The sequence below is a fragment of the Pristis pectinata genome, chromosome 5 (genome assembly GCF_009764475.1).
Source record: "Pristis pectinata isolate sPriPec2 chromosome 5, sPriPec2.1.pri, whole genome shotgun sequence".
In the NCBI taxonomy this organism is placed as follows: Eukaryota; Metazoa; Chordata; class Chondrichthyes; order Rhinopristiformes; family Pristidae; genus Pristis; species Pristis pectinata.
Genome location: NC_067409.1, coordinates 51,010,005 through 51,030,703, shown reverse-complemented (window position 1 = coordinate 51,030,703; position 20,699 = coordinate 51,010,005). Strand labels below are relative to the sequence as shown.

The 20,699-nt window shown below is 39.7% G+C and overlaps 1 protein-coding gene across 1 annotated transcript in view; it reads left to right on the top strand.

Moving 5' to 3' along the window:
- The window catches only part of LOC127570558 (spermatogenesis-associated protein 48), a 39,780-nt gene extending 20,132 nt beyond the window's left edge, over positions 1-19,648 (top strand). The window contains exons 9-10 of the mRNA XM_052016223.1: positions 15,709-15,773; positions 19,446-19,648. Of these exons, the coding sequence (XP_051872183.1) occupies positions 15,709-15,773; positions 19,446-19,648 (268 nt within the window). The remainder of the gene's footprint in view (positions 1-15,708; positions 15,774-19,445) is intronic.
- Positions 19,649-20,699: the final 1,051 nt, after the last annotated feature.

Genomic DNA, 20,699 nt, shown 5'->3' with positions numbered 1-20,699 from the left:
GATGATTCGACTCATGATTTGAACCCATTTGTTTTTAACCATATGCTTTGGAACTAGTCTTTCCTCAGTCCAGTGTACAGGAATAGGAAGCCTTGTGTGTATTATTTATTTTCATTGTATTGAGCACTGGATTGTTTTGTGCATCTGTCACAATGTTGTTTTAGTTGGGAGCCTATCTAAGGAGAAAAGAATGTAAATACTTCCCCAGAAGATTTTCCAACCTTGATTTATTGTTTCAACAGCTCATGGTTTTGAAGGAATATGAATCAAGTCCTTGAATATTAATCCAATTTTCCACCTCTCATGGGAGTCAATATTTGAATTTGATATGTGCTGTCACCACTGTGATAACCATGTTTCCTTAATTTGCTTGAATAGAATTCAGTGCCGAAGGCTACCACTTAAGGTAGGGCAAAGGTTTCTAATAAATTAATTTCAAAGTGTTCAATCCATTTAAAAACTTTTATTGTTTTTGACACCTGGCTGTCAAAGTTGTTTTCATTTTTTTGTGGGTGCTTCATTTTGTGCCTCCAAGCCTGACATGATGCTAATATATCATAGTATCTCACAGTAGGGATCCAGCCAGTTCTTCAGCACAATCCATCACAGATTACTCAAGCCAAGTCTGAAGTTTATTTTGAAGACAAGGCCATATATGAGCCATCACTGCTGACGTCAAATTCTGGCAGAATAAAATGAGAATGTAAATAGAGAATAGCCATTCACACCATCAAGTGACCAAAGAACACTGCTCTCTGAAATTAAATTATAGATCCAAAATCAGTTCCATGTTTAGTTGAATGACTCTGTCTTTCAAGCTTGCTCTGCCATTCAAACTAACGTGCCAACGTATGTCCTATATATTTCCAGAAGGCACTTGATAGGGTTCATAAAATAAATGCTTATGGTGTAGAAGGTAACATAATGGTGGGAATAAAAGATTGGTGGCTACAAGAGCAGGCCTTTTTCTGGTTGGCAAGATGTAAGGAGTGGTGTGCCATTGGGATTGGTGCTGCGGCCTCAAGTTTTTACAATAAAAAAAAGTTTACAATGTATGTAAATTATTGGGATGAAGGCACTGAAGGGATGGTTGTTAAATTTTGTAATGTCAAAAGACAGTTAGGTAAGTTAATTGAGAAGAGCACATAGGAGGCTCAAAGGTTTGAGGACAGAGATTTGGCAAATTGATTTGGAAAAATGTCTAGTTGTCCATTTTGGCAGAAAAAATAAAGAAGATGCATATTATCTAAATGGTGAGATTGCAGAGCTGGGAAATGGAGTGTCCTAGTGCACGATTTGCAAAGGCCGGTATACAGGTGCAGCAAGTTATCATTTATTGATAGGTGATTTGAATCCAAAAGTAGGGAAAGTTGTACTTAAGTTACTTAGAATATTGGTGAGACCACAAGTGGTGTAGTCTATATAGTACTGATATCCTTATTTAGGGAAAACTGTCAATACATTGGAAGTAGTTCAGAGAATGTTTAGTGAAATGGGAAGGTTGTCTTACAAGGAAAGACTGGACAAGCTAGGCTTGTAAGTGCCAAAGAGTGAGAGGGGATTTGATTGAAACATGTAAGATTCTGAGGAGTCTTTCTAGGATGCATGTGTGGGGTATGTTTCCTCTTATGGGAGAATCTAGAACTAGGGGTCAATGTTTAAAAATAAGGGTTTGCCTATTTAAGACAGAGATGAGCAAAATTCCTTTGAGGATCATCAGTCTTTGGAACTCCGTTCCTCAAAGAATGGTGGTGGCAAATTCCTTGAATATTCTTAAGGCAAAGGTTGATAGATTTTTAATAAGCAAGGGGCTGAAGGGTTACCAGAATAGACTGGAGTGCAGAGTTGAGGGTATGGATATCTTATTAAATGCTGGACCAGACTCCCGGGGTGGTCCTACTTCTATTTCATATGTTCTTGTGTATACTATTTACGTTCCTAACTGCCTACTGCACCTGTGTGTTAGCTTTCACTGAAATTATTATGGGAAATAGGGAGATGGCAGTCGAATTTAATAAGTACTTTGGATCTGTCTTCACGGGGGAAGACGTAAGAAATCTCCCAGAAGTGAGGATGGACAAAAGGCAGAGGGTGACAGAGGAACTGAAGTGGATTGACATTAGGAAAGAAATGGTGATGGGTAGACTAATGGGGCTGAAGACTGACAAATCCCCAGATCCAGATGGTCTGCATCCCAGGGTACTAAATGAGGTGGCTCTAGAAATTGTGGATGCATTGGTGATCATTTTCCGATGTTCCTTAGATTCGGGGTCAGTTCCTGAGGATTGGAGAATGGCTAATGTTATCCCACTTTTTAAGAAAGGAGGGAGGGAGAAAACGGGGAACTATCGTCCAGTTAGCCTAACATCTGTGGTGGGGAAGATGCTAGAGTCCATTATTAAGGATGAAATAGCGGCATATTTGGATAGCAATGATAGGATTGGGTCGAGTCAACATGGATTTACCAAGGGCAAATCATGCTTGACTAATCTACTGGAGTTTTTTGAGGATGTAACCAGGAAAATAGACGAGGGAGATTCAGTGGATGTTGTATACCTCGACTTTCAGAAGACATTTGATAAAGTGCCGCACAGGAGATTGGTGGGTAAAATTAGGGCTCATGGAATTGGGGGGCGGGTATTAACATGGATAGAAAACTGGTTGGCAGATAGGAAACAAAGGGTATGGGTGAATGGATGTTTCTCAGAATGGCAGGCCGTGACTAGTGGGGTGCCACAAGGCTCGGTGCTGGGACCACGGCTGTTTACGATCTATGTTGATGATTTAGATGAAGGCATTGTGAATAACATTAGCAAGTTTGCTGATGATACAAAGTTGGGTGGCAGTGCGACATGTGTAGAGGAAGTTAGGAGAATTCAAGGTGATTTGGATAGGTTGGGTAAGTGGGCAGATACTTGGCAGATGAAGTTTAATGTGGATAAGTGTGAGGTTATCCACTTTGGGAGCAGGAACAGGAAGGCGGATTATTATCTGAATGGTGTGGGGTTAGGTAAGGGGGAAATACAAAGGGATCTAGGAGTCCTTGTTCATCAGTCACTGAAAGTGAATGAGCAAGTGCAGCAGGCAGTGATGAAGGCTAATGGAATGTTGGCCTGTATTACAAGGGGAATTGAGTACAAAAGCAAAGAGATTCTTTTGCATTTGTACAGGGCCCTGGTGAGACCACTCCTGGAGTATTGTGTACAGTTTTGGTCTCCAGGGTTAAGGAAGGATATCCTGGCTATAGAGGGCGTGCAGCGTAGGTTTACGAGGTTAATTCCGGGGATGTCGGGACTGTCTTATGCTGAGAGGTTGGAGAGACTGGGATTGTACACGCTGGAATTGAGAAGATTGAGAGGGGATCTGATTGAAACATACAGGATTATTAAGGGATTGGACAAGATAGAGACAGGAAATATGTTCCAGATGTTGGGGAAGTCCAGGACCAGGGGGCATGATTTAAGAATAAGGGCTAGGCCATTTAGGACAGAGGTGAGGAAAAACTTCTTCTCCCAGAGGGTTGTGAATTTGTGGAATGCACTGCCTCAGAGGGCAGTGGAGGCCAATTTTCTGGGCACTTTCAAGAAGGAGCTAGATAGGTTTCTTATAGATAGGGGAATCAAGGGATATGGGGACAAGGCAGGAACAGGATATTGATTGTTGAGGATCAGCCATGATCTCAAAATGGCGGTGCAGACTCAAAGGGCCGAATGGTCTACTTCTGCTCCTATTGTCTATTGACTTGGGCACAGGGACACCAAGGTCCCTTAGAAGATCCGCATTTCCAGTATTTCTGTTTTTTCTACTGAAGTAGGCAACTTCACATCACTCAGCTTGTCTGTATCCTCTTGAAGCCACTTTACACTCTCATCACTACTTATATTCACAATTAGTTTCATGTTGTCTGAAAGCTTGGAAATGTAGCATTTGGATCCCTCAGCCAAATTGTTAATGCAGATAGTTGGGACCCAAACATATCCCGGATTGGAGCATATCCTGCAGTGCTCTACTTGACACAGAATTTCCTCGGAGCCTTTGGGACTGTCAAATGTCAGGGGGAGACTTCTGGCTGCAAGTACCATCAGACATATAGTATTCCAAGATTTCCATAAAATGGATGCAGCAGGCTACCCCAAGCAGTTGATGTGTGGGGGTGGGAAACGGTGCGGAAGACAACTGTGTCTTCCTGCAGGAAAGAATTGGCCCTGTCTGGGAAGGTCTTCTTTCTTTAAACCACTTTGCACAGGAGTTGGTCTTCTTTTATGTCTGATATAACCCTCTTTCTTATCTCCTAAATATCATATGCTTATTTCTTGCACATGTAAGATGTTGGGGTAGCAGAAATGAACCTAATGGTAATTCTGCCAGTTGTTATCACCCTGCCAGTCATGACCATGGACTTTACTAAGGACCAAAGGGATAATAAAAATAGCTAATTCCCTTTCAGGAATTCCCACTATATCCAATTGGGTAAAAGCCTCAAGTAAATGGACCCAACCTAAATTCCATAACAACATCACCTGTTAACATAGTATTCCAAGTGCATGGTGGAAATCCAACACCAGTGTATTTGCCATATTATACTGTATAATTGTAACTGAACCCTGTGCTGTGGATTTATACTTATTTGCATTACATTATGTACTAACCTGCTTCTCTCCCAATAGAGCAGTGGCTGAGGATGTAGTGTTTACGAGAGTCATTCAGTTTCTTTTTCATATCACAGGGAAAAGAAAAGCTAAGGTAATTATGGTAAATCAACAGGAATCAACCTCTTGGCATTTTGAAAGATTGTGTCTTAGTTATTCACTTCATGGGTCATTAAAGGTTCGGAACAAAAGGTTATTTGAGGTTAATTTTTAAAAAACTGCTTAAAACACCATAACTTGAAAGTGAAGCTAATGGGGTTATTTTTTAAAAGATGAGAAATATGCAGCTCTAAACATATGAAGTAAATATGAAAAAGAAATGTTATAGAGTGATAGAGTTATGCAGCACAGAATCAGGTCTTTCGGCCCAATTCGTCCATGCTAACCATGATCCTAGATATGCTAATTCCATTTGCACACATTAGGCCTGGATCCCTCTGCTCCTTTCCTATCCAAGTACCTTCCAAATGCCTTTTAAACACTGTGATTGTATCTGCCTCTACCTCTTCCTTTGGTAATTCGTTCCATTTAACCACCACCCTCTGTGTGGAGGAACTTGCCCCTCAGATCTCATATAAATTTCTCCCCTCTCATCTTAAATCTGGGTGCTCTAGTTTAAGATTCCCCCAAACTAAGAAACAGACTCTGACTCTCTACCTTGTCTGTTCCCCTCATAATTTTATAAACAGGCAGGCACGGTAGTGTGGCGGTTAGCGCAACGCTATTACAGTGCCAGTGACCTGGGTTCAATTCCGGCTGCTGTCTGTAAGTAGTTTGTACGTTCTCCCCGTGTCTGTGCAGGTTTCCTCCGGGTGCTCCGGTGTCCTCCTGCATTCCAAAGACGTACGTGTTAGGAAGTTGTGGGCATGATATTTTAGTGCCAAAAGCGTGGCGAGAATTGTGGGCTGCCCCCAGATCACTCTACGCAAAAGATGTAGTTCACTGTGTGTTTCGATGTACATGTGACTAATAAAGAAATCTTATTTTAAACCATAATAAAGTCACCCCTCAGCCTCCTCCAATACAGTGAGAATAAACCCAGCCTATTGAATCTGTCCTTATAAGTAAAACTGTCCATTACAAACAACATCCTGGTGAATCCCTCCTTCACTCTTTCTAATGCTACACATTCTTCCTGCAGTGGGGTAACCAGAACTGTACAGAGTACTCCAAGTGAGGCCTGACCAAATGTTTGTACAGATGCAACATGACTTCCCAACTCTTATGCTCTATGTCTTGGCCTATGAAGGCAAGCATGCAAGTGCCTTCTTCATTACCTTATCCACCTATATCACCATTTTTAGGAATCTATGGACTTGCACCCCAAGGTCCCTTTGTACATCAACATTCCTGAGGTTCCTGCCATTTACTGTATATGTCCTGTTAGTACTTGACATCCCAAAATGCATTACTTCACATTTGTCTGGATAATGCATTACCTCGCATTTGTCTGGATATGATAGTTAAAGGTTAATATGAATATTGTTTATTGATCTTGAGCAAAATTGCATTTCTATATTGGGGTGTAGTTTCTGCTCCACTTTATTTCCTTTGTCACAATTTGCTAGAAATTGTCACTACCCATGTAAAACCATAGAGTTTTGTGCACATATTAAATCCATCTCAAATAAAGTGCCTTTGATACGTTGCATTAGTTTAAACACCATTGTTACAAAAGCTGGCTCTGCCCACACAATTAGCCATTTCACCAGGTGAAATTATCAGCACATGGAATTTACTCTCTGTGTTTATTTGCAGACCTTCAAGGAACCTAAAAATTAAGCACTTTGGGCGCAGGGATACTCAAAGACATTTGTTTTTCTTAATTTAGAGGGCAACAAATGACAATACTTAAAAATAACAGCAAATGATTCTGTGCTATTTTATAAAAGTCTTTTATGATAATTCAAAATGACCCTGTGATTAAAAGTGCAACATTGTGTAATAACTCCATTTACAACTATATTCGTCAAACTGCAGCAAGTTACCCGTCTTATTATGTTAAAGAATCATATTCAAGCAATATTTACATAGGAACATAAGAAATAACAGAGTAAACCATAAAAACCTTTGAGCAGGCTGGACTCAGAAATGGCTGGACTGACCTTGATCTTAGCTCCAATTTCCTGCCTGTTCCCCATAACCCACAGTTCAACTGTAGTCCACAAGTCTAATTGACTTCACCCTTGAATATACCTAATGGCTCAACAATCTAGCTCTCTGGAAGAGAGAATTCCAAAAATTTACAGTGCTTTGGGGAAAAATCTCCTCCTCCTCCTCCTCCTCCTCTCAGTCTCAAGTGGTCAGCTCTTTTATCCTAAGACGATGCTCCTGAGTTCTAGACTTCTCCACCAGGGGGAACATCCTAACAGCATATACTCTGTCAGAAATGTATATGTTTTTTTTACATTTCTAAACTCCAGAGAATCTTGGCTCATTCTGTTTACATTTTCCTCATAAGAAACCACCCCACCCCCTCCCCCCATCCCAGGAATCTGTCTGATGAACTATTTTTGCACTGTCTTCCTTCCTTAAATACATACCAAAACTTTATGCAGTACTCCAGGTGTGGTCTCAGCCAAGCCCTTTATATAGCAAAATAGATAAGGATACATTTCCCCTCATTGTGCTTTACCCTGCTATCTTTTTTCCCATTCAATCTGCTGATATCCCTTTGCCAAACCTGTGTCTTCCTTTCAACTTATCTTTATATCTATCCTTGTACCTTCAACAAACTTGGGTGCCTCACACTCAGTCCCTCCATTTAAATAAAGAAGATTCCCCCGGTCAGAGATTCTAGAACTTGAGTGAAAGAAATGCCAGGCAGATACCGGCCAATCAGGTTAACATCAAAGTTGGGAAAAGTTTAGCAACAATAATATGAATGATAGTCAGTTGTGGAAGTTTGAGTTAAAGGAGAACCAGCACAGATCTGTTAAAGGCATATTGTCTTTGACTAATCTCATTGAATTTTTTGAAGCAGTCACATAGAAGGTTTATTAACAGAATACAGCAGGTGTTGTCAATATGGCTTTTCAAAAGATATTTGACAAGGTCCCACATAAAAGGTTGGACCAGCATGTAAATGTATGTAAATTTCTAAAGGAAGCAGGGCAAGTGGAGAAAGTGTTTAGTAAGACAAATAGAATGCTGGACTTTACGAATAATGGCATAGAGTATAAAAGCAGGGAGGTTAGACTGAGCCCGTATAAACCACTGGTTAAGCCACAAATGGTGTATTGTGTCCGATTCTGATCACCACACGCTAGGTAAGATACGGAGCCCCTAAGCATAATGCAGAGGAGATTTACTTGAATGGTTCCAGCAAAGATGAATATCAGCTACAATGTTCAATTAAAGAAGCTGGATTTGTCCTTGGAGCAAAGTAGGTTGAAAGTAGATTTGGTAGAGGCATAAAACAATATTGATGGACTTAGGATAAACAGAGAAAAGATGGATCAAAGACTGGGAAACACACATGTTCAAAGTGGGGGGTAAAACATTCAGGGGAGATAGGATGGCAAAAACCTCTTATACGTTGTGAGTATTTATGATCTGGAATACAGAGCTTTCAAAAAGTAATTGGATAGGTACTAGGGTAATGATTCTCATAGGGCTTTAGGGAAAGACCAGGGGAAGGGGATTGAATAGATTGCCTTCTGTGTCGTTTTGAGTTTGGCTCAAATATAACTTGTAAATTTACTTTTTAAAATACGTCCTGATTGTTTTGGTTCTTGGCAGATTTCAGGTCACACAAAACATGAGAAAAAAAATCAAATCTGATGTAGTCGTAGATAATATTTGCATCTGCACTGTCAATTGCTCCCAGAATGCAAATTTGGTTCCCTCAGAATGTCAAGCAATTGTAGTGTTCAGGTGAAACATGTCTGGAGGGTGAGTGATAATTAGACTAACGATATTCCATTCCCATTTTAATTCATAAATTCTTTGCTTGGTTTTGCAGCCCATTATATGTTCTGATGCCCATATATGCAGTAGAAACTACTTTTGTAAACTTATCACAAAGTAATAACATCCTCCGGTCAATAATAACAGAAAATGCTGGAAACACTCAGCAGGTGTCAGCATCTATTAGAAAGGAACCAGTTATTGTTTCAGGTCTGAGACGCAGATCTGACAAAGGGTCCTGGACCTGAAACGTTAACTGTTTCTCTTTCTGCAGATGCTGCTCGACCCGCTGAATATTTCCAGCATTTTCTGTTTTTATTTCAGATTTCCAGCACCTGTAGTATTTCCATTTCCTGCTGTTAATAGTTTATTCAAGCAGCTCAGAGACACAAGAGACTGCAGATTCTGGAATCTGGAGCAACAAACAATCTGCTGGAGGAACCCAGCGGGTCGAGCAGCATCTGTGGGGGGGGGGGGGAAGGAAGTGTCGACATTTCGGATCAAATGGATGGAGGGTTTCAATCTGAAATGTCAACACTTCCTTTCCCCCCACAGATGCTGCTTGACCCACTGAGTTCCTCCAGCAGACTCTTTATTATTCAAGCAGCTCTTTTGGGAATAGAGTCCAATTACAGCTGACAAGTTTACACGAGTAATTTTGATTATAAGGTTGGACGTAAGAATTCATAATGGTAAATACCAACAATAATGTTCACTTGGAAAGGGCAGTGATTTGGACTGAAATGCTTCTGAGGCTATTTCATGAGACAATTTTCCCACTTACTATTCCAACCATTCCTACATCCTTTTTGCAAGAGAGTGTCAATTTGTGTTACCCTGAGTATATTTGTGCTGTGGATTACACCTGTTCAGAATTGCGCTGAAAGTAATTTCATATGGATAGACATTTAACCCATTCATCTGGGCTGAAGTTAGGTTCAAAACTTAGAAACTAAGGAAGGCTTCTGACCCATCAAGTTTGTATGTGTTCCTTTGGAGACCAGGGATAGGTAAAAAATTGAAATCCAGTGTTTTATTTAGAAGATTATTTATTTTTTGATCGATAATTTTATCTGTATGCATCTGAATTAATGATTTTCATTCAGTCATTTTTAGTTATATAAAAAGAGGCATGGACTTTGCTGTAAACCTGTTCCTCTGCAGAAGTTTTAGAAAACAGTGACATAAGTTACTTATGTCACATCATAATTCCCTGAGGCTTTTCATCTCTCCACCATTACTCTGCTGAAAACAGCTAAAAGATTATTATCATAATTCTTCCACCATTAAGATTGTTGGCAATCACAAACATGCTGCCTTTAATGCCTTCATTGCACTACTGGCACTTGTACAATACTCAAAATTAGTGGTACTGTAAACTTAGATCAGTGAGATTTATGGACATGTTTGAGGAAGAGGTTGTTTAATTTCCTAGGCTTAGCTTAAGGAATCTTTGCAAATGTCCACATACAGGCTCTTCCCTGTTAATATAATTCAACCTAATGAATTTATAATTTTAATAATAATTTAGTTGTAGTACTAAAAAATAATGATCTCTCCCTTAATCAATTCAATGACTTGGGAAGTAGCTTGATGTTTTGCAAGATATATCCATGTCACATGAGTGCAAGAAAAATATATTATTAGGCAGTTTGTACCATCTGCCCCTCAAAATCTTCTCCCTAAAAGACATTTGTTATGGGACATAATATCCACAGCTAAGTTTAAGCAGTATTTTTGTTAATTACTGTACTGAATATAAGAAGCTAGAATGCAATCAGTAGTAATTGATACTTTTTATGCTTTTTTCTGATCAGAGGAAAATTACTTTACCATCTAGTTAATCCTGTAAACAAATAATTATGCAAGTAACCACCATTAACACCAATTCCATTAACAATATTGGTACTGTAAAACGAGAAGACTTATAGCTTCTGGTAGCCCAAGTGAAAATTTTCAAAATCACACACCACCAACAGCTTGACCTTAACTGCTGTATTCTGTTTGCAGAATATCCCAGCACATTTAAAGAGGAGCTTGACAAACTGCATTCCTTTGTGTATCATATCATAGTTTTTATAATATTCTGAAAAGAAAACATTGCAGCATTTCTCTTATGTTAGAATTGTAATGTTGGGCATAGGATTGTACACTGCCCATCCTTCTACTGTTATTAATTTTGTGTTAGCTTACGGTGGAATATTCTAAGTAGTTCTGCAAATTTTGGCAGAAGTTTTTTCACTGAAGGTTGGGGAGTACAATAATGTTTGTGGCCAATACCTTTTTGCAGAGAATTTCAGGCCACAGTTTCAAAAATCGTTATTTGTTGCAAAGCTAATCTTAAACCATTGTTTCTGGTGCTCGTTGTTGAAGTTGCAAACTGTAAATGAAATAAATTGTTATTTTTAAGAATATTTGTAATATGGTCATTTATTATTATGAGCCAAGCTCAGAATACTGCCAAATATTGCCCATAAACTATTACCCTACAACACTGAATTTAATACGCAATTCTTGTCTTTGGCTATCGGTACCACTAGATCATTTATAGAGGCAAACACAAATTGGACAGATGAAACCTCTCCTGAATAAAGTAAGGACTGGAGTTGGAAAATTAATCTGTTACTAATGTTCTAAGAAAAATGACATTGTTTAGTTTTGCTTGAGTCACTGGCTGAAAAATCATAAGCATGGATGTAGTGAAAATTCTGACAACCAAGAGGCCTGTTAAAATCTATTTGTGTTGAAACAGACAGTAAGGATAAAGTGCACTGAAAGAAACATTAATATAACCTGAAAATTACAAAATTGTAGTTGCTGGAAATCAGAAGTAAGTTCAGAAAATGCTGGAAACTCTCAGCACGACAGGCAGCATCCATGGAAAGAGAAACAGAGTTAACATTTCCGGTTGAAGATAAAAGTACCTCAAACCTTTAATCACAGTTTCCTACTGTCTGAAAATGAAATAAAATTGATTGCTAAAATTTGATCCATCCTCCTGCTTATTTCCTGCTATTGGATCATTTGAGTCACCGGACATGGAATTTCTTGGCACCTTGGTCACAAAAACAGGTGTAGGCCCTTCAGCAGATTATAATTAGATCACAAATAATCTGTACCACAATGTATTTACTCACTGTAGCTCCATGTTTATAGAGTCAGAGAGAGGTACAGAATGGAAACAGGCCCTTTGGCCCATCAAGCCTGCACCAACCATCAAGCACCCATTTACAGCAATCCTACATTAATCATTTTTTATTCTCCCCACGTTCTCATTCACTCCCTCCAGACTCCACCACTGACCCAGATACCTGGGGGAAATTTACAGCTGCCAATTAACCTACCAACCTGCATGACTTTAGGATGTGGGAGGAAACAGGAGCTCCCGGAGGAAACCCATGTGGTCACAAGGAAACTCCACGCAGATAGCACCCGAGGTCATGCTTGAACCTGGGTCTCTGATGCTGCGAGGCGAGATCCAAATGAAAATATACCTATCTCAGGCTTGCAAAACAAAAATAACTTAAGTAGCATTAACGGATCTTCGGGAAAGAAAAAAATATTTAAGCTACTGATTGGGAAAAAATGCTTTCTGACTTTACTCCTAAAAGGCCAAAGTCTAACTTTAAGAATATGCACCTTTGTAATCTGATTTCTTCTGAAGCAGGGAGTAGTTTCTCGTTATCTGCCCCATTGACTTCCTTAATTATTTTTAAACATATCGATTAGATCACCCTGAAATGTTTTAATCAAGGAACTATAAAAAAACAAGTGTTTGTAGTCTTTAAGCTAGGGCTGTCAAGTGTATGGCCTATGGGAATTGTTTCATTCAGCTTATACCATGTTGGGCTGAAATTTGCCAAGTTTTGCTGAATTAAGACAGAAGTCTCCTGATGATGAAGTTCACTGAGCTGAAATCTTAGCTTTGTTTCTCTCTTCACAAATGATACCTGACCTGCTGAGAATTTGCAGCACTTTCAATTTCTATATTGGTAATCTCCCGGATACTGCTTCCAACAGCCACGGAGGACTGGGCAGAGACATGGGGGAAACTGAAGATTAAGGAGGACAGAGGATTATAAAGGGTGAGGAGATGGATATACTTGACCCAAAATGTCTAACAGAAACATTACTCATCTGGTTTTACAAACATTTTACCTGGCAGTGTGTGAAGGAGCACCTTTGCATAAAGTGGATTAGTGCTGATTTCAAGCTGCTGGGGACACCTACAAACATTATGGCACTGATTGAATGAGGACCTCACACCCAGGAATTATTATACACTGCTACACATGAATAATAATTCCTGGGTATGAGGTCTAAATAGCATTTGCTAAATTTGGCCCAGACTAATCGCAAGGACAACGAATTGGGCCCACATTAAACCTCAGCCCAATTCATCCATGCCAACCAAAATACCTATCTATTTAGTTCCATTTGCCTACATTTGTTCCATAGCCCTCTAAACCTTTTCTATTCATTTACCTGTCCAAATATCTTTTAAACATTGTAATTGTACCTGCCTCTACAGCTTCCTCTGGCAGCTTGTTCCATATACTCACCATCCTCGATGTGAAAATGTTTGGCCCTGAGGTACCTTATAAATCTTTCCCTTCTCACCTTAAACCTATGCCCTGTAGTTTTAGACTCCCCTACCCTGGGAAAAAGACTGTGACCATCTACCTTATCCATGCCCCTCATGATTTGATAAACCTCTATAAGGTCACCCCTCAGCTACTGGCTACTGGCTCCAAGAAAGTAGTCCCGGTCTATCCAGCCTCTCCTTATAACTCAAGCCCTCCAGTCCCAGTAACATCCTTGTGAATCTTTCCTGCACCTTTTCCAGCTTAATGACATCCTTTATATAGCTGGGTGACCAGAACTGCCCACAATACTCCAAGTGTGGTTACACCAACAACTTGCACAGTTGCAACATGACATCCCAATTCCCTGGGATTCTGCCATTCCTTGGCCCTCAGTTCATTAAGATCCTATCGTAATCCTAGATAACCTTCTTCACTGTCCAATACATCACCAATTTTGGTGTCATTCGCAAACTTACTGACCATGTAAACAGCACTGATTTCTGTGGCACACCACTGGTCACAGGCCTCCAATCTGAATAAAAACCCTGCACTATCACCCTCTGTCTCCTTCCACCAAGCCAATTTTATATCCAATTGGCTAGCTTACCCTGGATTCCATGAGAGCTAACCTTCCAGACTAGCCTACCATGCAGGACCTTGTTCTTCTTCTTCACTTCTTAAGAAACTCAGTCAAATTTGTGAGACATGATTTCCCACGCACAAAGCCATAATGACTATCCCTTATCAGTTCTTGCCTTTCCAAATGCTGGTAGATTTTGTCCCTCAGAATCCCCTTCAGTAGTCTTCCCACCACTGATATTGGGCTCACTGTCCTTTAGTTCCCTGGCCTGTCCTTGAAGCCCTTCTTAAATAAAGGCAGAACACTAGCCAAGCTCCAATCTTCCTGTACCTCACCCATGGCTAAAGATGATGCAAATATCTCTGCCAGGCCCCTGCAATTTCTTCCCTATCTTCCCCCAACATCCTAGTATAGACTTGATCAGATGCTGGGGATTTATCCACTTTACTATGCCTTAAGACTGCCAGCACTTCCTCTGTTGTAATGTGGATATGTACCAATACATCACTATTCATTTTCCTTAATACCTCAGATTCCACACCTTCTCCACTGTAAATACATATGAGAAACATTCACTTTCATCTTCTTGGCTCCACACATCGGTGACTACATTGATCCTTAAGGAGACTTATTCTTTCCCTGTTACCCTTTTGCTCTTAATTTACTTGTAGAATCTCTTAGTATTCTCACTTACCTTATCTGCCAAAGCTATCTCATGTCCTCTTTTTGCCCTCCCTATTTCCATGTTGTGCACTCTTACATTTCTTATTCTCCTCAAGTGATTTGCTTGATCCTAGCTACCTATACCTGTCATGCACCTCTTTCTTTTTCCTGACCAGTGCCTCAATATTCCTCATCAGCCAGGGTTTCCTAATCCTACCAGCCTTGCCCTTCACTCTAACAGGAACATGTTGGCCATGAACTCTCCCTGTCTCACTTTTAAAAGCCTCCCACTTGCCAGACATCCCTTTACCTGTAAACAGCCTCTCCCAGTCAACCTCAACAAGTTCCTGTCAAATGCCTTCAAAATTTGCCTTGCCCGAATTTAGGATTTTAATTTGTGGACTGGTCCTATCTTTTTCCATAACTATTTCAAAATTAATAGAATTATGGCCACAGGTCCCAAAGAGCTCCCCCACTGACACTTCTGTCACTTGCCCAGCCTCATTTCCCAATAGGAGGTCAAGTGTTGCCCCCTCTCTAGTAGGGCTGTCTACATACTTGAAACTATGTCACTCGAAACACCTCATTGTCTATCTTCACCTGACCCCTTAGGAGCTTATATGTTTGAATAATGTCACCCCTCATTCTTCTAAACTCCAAAGAATACAGACCCAAGCTCTCATCCCAGGAGTTAGCCTGGTGAATCTCCTTTGGACTGCCTCCAATGCTACTATATCCTTTTTAGTTACTGGGACGAGAACTGTGTGCAGTATTCCAGGTGTGGCTTTGCCAACACTAAGTACAATCATAACACTACTTCCCTATTTCTAAGCTCCAACTCCTTTGCAATGAAGGCCAATATGCCATTTACCTTGACCTAGATCCCTCAGTACTTCATTTATTTAGTCTTTTTCCATTTAGATAATAGACTTCCTTTAGATTTTTCTTATCAAAATGCAAGACAACACTATTTTCCACATTAAACTCCATTTGCCAAGAATTCACCTAACCACTCAAACTATCTTGTTGCAGAGCCACGATATTTTCACCTCATGTCCTTCCACCTATTTTCATGTCATTGGCAAACTTGGATACCTTACATGCCGCCCCCTCCTCCAGATCATTAATATAAATAACCAAGGGGCAAGAACTGGGTGTTCTACTAGTTTTATCCTACCAACCTGAAAATGACCTATTTATTTCAGCTGTCTGTTTTTTTTACATTATAGCCAATTTTCAATCCATGCTAACACACTCACTCTAATACCATGAGCTCTTAACTTGTGCATCAGCCTCTTATGTGGCACCTTTATTTCTTAAGGATCGAGGAACATTTCAAGCAGAAAGCTGAGTGGCAACAGTATCAGCACCACAGCTCAGAAGACAGTAAGTGAAGGGTAGAGGAGAAGGGTCGGACTCCGAGGAGTGGTGCAGGAGGAGGGAGCAATTCTTTCTTTTTCTTTTTCAATCTTTTTATTAGTTTTCAAATTAATACAGATTAGTATATAACATCAATGTTTGTACATGTAATACAAAGAGATCAGGAGAACAATCATGGCATGGATAATCAGAAAGAACAATAAAATATAAAAAATTCTGTAGATCCAACAATCTCTTAGTAAATGAATATAATATAAAAGAAAGGAAAGAAAAAGATTTATTATATAAATAAAAAAAGAAAAAAAATCCCCAAATCAATAAAAAATATTATAAACAGCATATCAAACCAAACTAAACAGAAAAATTTCAAAAATCAAACAAAAAAAGGAAAAAAAAGGACTGGACTAAAATTTCTCAGTAGAAACAGAGCAATATTATGTTGTCAACTCCGTTCCTCCAAGTTGGAAAGTTATTGAAAGGGGATCTACATCATGTGAAAATATTGAATAAATGGACTCCAGATATCTTCAAATTTAAGCGAAGGATCAACAGTACCACTCCTAATTTTTTCCAAGCTTAAACATGATATAGTTTGAGAGACCCATTGAAAAGTAGTAGGGGTATTGGATCCTTCTATTTAAGCAAAATGGATTGTTTGTCCATTAATGTAACAAAGGCAATCATACGGTTAGCAGAAGCAGATAACTGGCCAGACTCTATCCTTGGTAATCCAAAAATTGTAGTGATAGGATGAGGTTGTAAATCAATCTTCAATACATTTGAAATAATGTTAAAAATGTCCTTCTAATATTTTTCCAAAAGAGGACAGGACCAAAACATATGTGTCAAAGAAGCCACATTCGATTTACATCTGTCACATGTAGGATTTATATGTTGATAAAAATGAGCCAGCTTATCTTTTGACACATGGGTCCTGTGAACTACCTTAAACTGTATCAAAGAATGTCTGGCACACATTGAAGATGGATTAACTAAATGAAGAATTTTCTTCCAAGTCTCTGTAGGTAAAGATGTCTGGAGTTCACTTTCCCATTCATTCTTAATTTTGTCCGGTGATTCTGGATGTATTTTCATAATTTAATCAGAGATTATTGCTATCAAGCCCTTCTGATAAGGATTAAGACCTAAAATTTTTTCCGTAATTTCAGTTTTGTAAGGTGTCGGAAAAGAGGGTATAGTAGCTTTTAAAAAATTTCTAATCTGCAAATATCGAATAAAGTGTGATCTAGGCAAATTGTATTTGTTAGACAATTGTTCAAAAGATGAAAAACAGTTATCAATGAATAAATCACAAAAACATACTATTCCCTTCCTTTTCCATATGGAAAAAGCTGAGTCAACTCTGGATGGATGAAAGAAAAAATTAGATTGAATGGCACTTGACAGATTAAATTTATTCAATCCAAAAAATGTATGGAATTGAAACCATATTCATATTGTATGTTTAACAATTGGGTTAATCATATGTTTACTTAATTTGGTAAGTGCAAAAGGGAAATTAATATCAGATATTTAATTTTTTGGATACAAGATTCAGATGTAATTCCATGCCCCAAATGGGTACACCTTGAGCATCAATCAGTACTCGAATTTTCATTAGTTTCTATTTTAGGAGCAGTTCTTAGGAGCAGTTCTTCAGGAAGGCTGCTGGGGACCTCTGCGGCCTACTACTCCACGCCATGTTTCCTGGATTATGGAAAGGTCCCAGCAGACTGGAAACAGTAGACATAAAATTGACATTTAAGAAAGGAAGGAGAGTAAACTAAGGGCCATTTAGCTGAACTCTAGTTGTTAAGAAAATGCTGTCTGTAATCCATAATTGAAGAACTAATAATGGAGAATTTAGAACACCATGATGTGATTAGGCAGAGTCAATGTGGTGTTGTGAAATGGAAATTTTGTTTAACAGGTTTATTAAAGTTCTTTAAGGATGCAGCTAGAAAAATAAATAAAAGGAAAACACTGAATGTTTGGATTTCCAAAAGGCTTTCAAAAGGTACCATGTAAAAGATTGCTGCACAGGGGTTCAAAGGGTTGAATGTGGATTAAGGATCGGTTAACAAAGTTTAGGAATTAGTGGGCCATTTTCAAGTTGGTGAACTGTAATCATTGGAGGTGTATGAAGAATGAGATGGGGCCTCAGGTAATTACAAGCTATTTAATAACATAGACGGAGGGATTGAGAATATTATTTCTATGTTTCCTGATGATACAAATGATATAGATGGTAAATATAGATTGGTATCAGCTGCCGACTTCATCACTGCATTGACTTGGTTCAGCATAGAATGTAATTTCCCTGACCTCAAGGGTGCAGTGCAGCACTAGTAAGAAATATCCCATTCACTTAAGATACATTGTTCCCATTCAGATGTCTTCAGAAGAAGGCCTGTACCCCCTACATCTGGTGCCAGCAGCTTTCCAGCACATTGCCCAAATAATATCTTACAGCTGTGTAGTCTGATAGGGGTAAACACAGTTGCCTTAAGTGATGTCTGTGCTTCAGCAGGGTAATGTTAAGTAACTGAAATTTTGGCTGATTTTCTATCCTTTTCAGGTCCAGCTACTGAAAACAATAAAGTGCAAATTACAAGCATTGTAAGTACTTCCTCATAGACATTCCTTCCACTTAAGGAATGACTTGAAAATATGACCTTGAAGTTGGTTTACTTTGATTGGTTGGTGCATCCTGGTTGCAAGGAGCAATCCTTGCACCACAGAGTGTCGACCAGAAGCATGCTGAATGTTGGGCGTCTAGCTTTATTTATATTAGAGCTGTGAACCATGGACAGATCTGGATGTCCCAGACAGCTGTCCACCCCTTCAGAGGGATCAAGGAGAATCTGGGAAGAAGACTCCTGCTGTCTTCAGTTATTTTTTTTAACACATTTTATTGATAATATCCATCTTTTCCCTTTAACATCCCGAGTTTTGGTCATGAGTGTGCTACATTTTCTTCAATGCAAGTGTTTTCTGTTATTTTTATTCCTTTATTCTTGGATTCCACTGGCAGGGCTAGCAGTTATTGTCCAATCCAGGTTTTCGAGGGCCATTTAGAGTCAACAACATTGATAAGTCTGGAGTCACACTTAGGTCAGACCAAGTACGGATGGCAGTTTTACTTTCCAGAAGATCAGTAATGAACAAGGTAGGTTTTTTGATGACAAAGCAGTGGCTTCATGGTCATATTTCCTGATTCTAGCTTTTCCTTCTGGATTTATTTGATTATTTAAATGTAAATTGCTTTGTACAACGTTGTCTTCTGCTTGGACCCACTGTCGGTCCACATATTGATCAGCATCTGTGACCAGTTTGAATGGGCCTCAGGGGCAGAATCCAATGCAATGTAAGCGAGGCCATGACTGTAGTCATCGAGTCATAGAGTTGTACAGCACAAAAATAGGCTCTTCGGCCCAACCCATCTATGACAATCAAAATGTTTATCTGTGTTAATTGCATTTTCCTGCATTTGGCCCCTCTTATTCCTTTCCTATCCATGTATATGTCCAAATGCTTTTTTAAGTGCTGTGATTGTACCCACCTCTAGCGTCTCCTCTAACAGCTTGTTCCATATTCCCACCGCCCTTTGTGTGAAAAATTTGCCTCTCAGATCGCCTTTAAATATTAAATCCTTTAAATCCTTTGTTCCTTTTTCAGTCAGGTCCAATTACCTGGGAGTCATACAATTACCTGAAAGTGCTGGGAATCTGGTTCAGAGGAGCCGGGACAAGCAGCAAGAATTGACAGGGGTGAATAACCAAGGTGAAACAGAAGCTGGGAATGTGAGGGGAGCATTCTTTCTCAATGGTGGGCAAGAACCTGGTTATCAGAAGCAAAATGTTCCCAGTGATGCTGCATGAGGTACTAGCATGGCCTAAACATTGCTCCTGTGCTGCAGCAGTAAACAGAGCCATCTTTTGTTTCATCTGGAGATCTAAAATGAATCCTGCCCATGGAAACTCCAGAGAAAGCAGGCAAAAACATTTCCAACATTGCCACATCCTGATGGCCACCTTTGTATATGGCTGCATCAAGCTGTGCATAAAGCCTGGGTAGGAAGTACCAAGGGTCACTAGGTGCTGAGGTTCTACCTGTCCTTGATGTCATGAAGGATGGAACATTCCATTCACGTGGACTGTGTCATACCACTTGTCCCCTGTAGAAAAGTTTCTGCAGAGAAATGTCTTTAACCACAAGTCAATCAGGCAGTGGTCAGCATGGAATGTCCTGTAGACCCTGTAGGAGAAGACAGTGAATCCCTGTGGGATGGTTTCCTGAGCAGATTATCAAAGTTGACAAGTTTACGGTGAGAGGGGAAAGATTTAAAAGGTACCCAAGGGGCAACTTCTTCACGTAGAGGGCAGTGCACAAATGGACTGAGCTGCCAGAGGAAATAGTTGAGGCAAGTACATTAACAACAGTTAAGATATACTTGGACAGGTACATGGATAGGAAAGGTTTAGAGGGATACAGGCCAAACACGGGTAAATGGGACTAGCTTAGATGGGCATCTAGGTTGGCATGAATGAGTTGGGCCGAAGGATCTGTTTTCATGCTGAATTACTCTGTGACTCTAAAACACCTCATCACCAGAACACTCAAGCAAGCACCAAAACCTGCTTTGTCAGTGTTGGGAAGGCCTTGACCGTCAGATCATTCCTACAAAGCTTTCCCACTGCATGCAGCCTTCAAGGTGGCTACAGTAAGGATGAGACAGTAATCCACCTCCTTGTGGACCATGTGTTTGCGAAGGAGTGCAGAAAGAGATGCAGCAGTTTTTGTGGAGGTTCACCCAGAGCGGCTGTGCAGCACAGGACAGGCTGTTTCAGCAATGCATTCTGAGACAAACATTAACTGTTACTTGAAAATCATCAGCTCTGTGAAATACACATCTTGGTCTGCTCCAGTGAA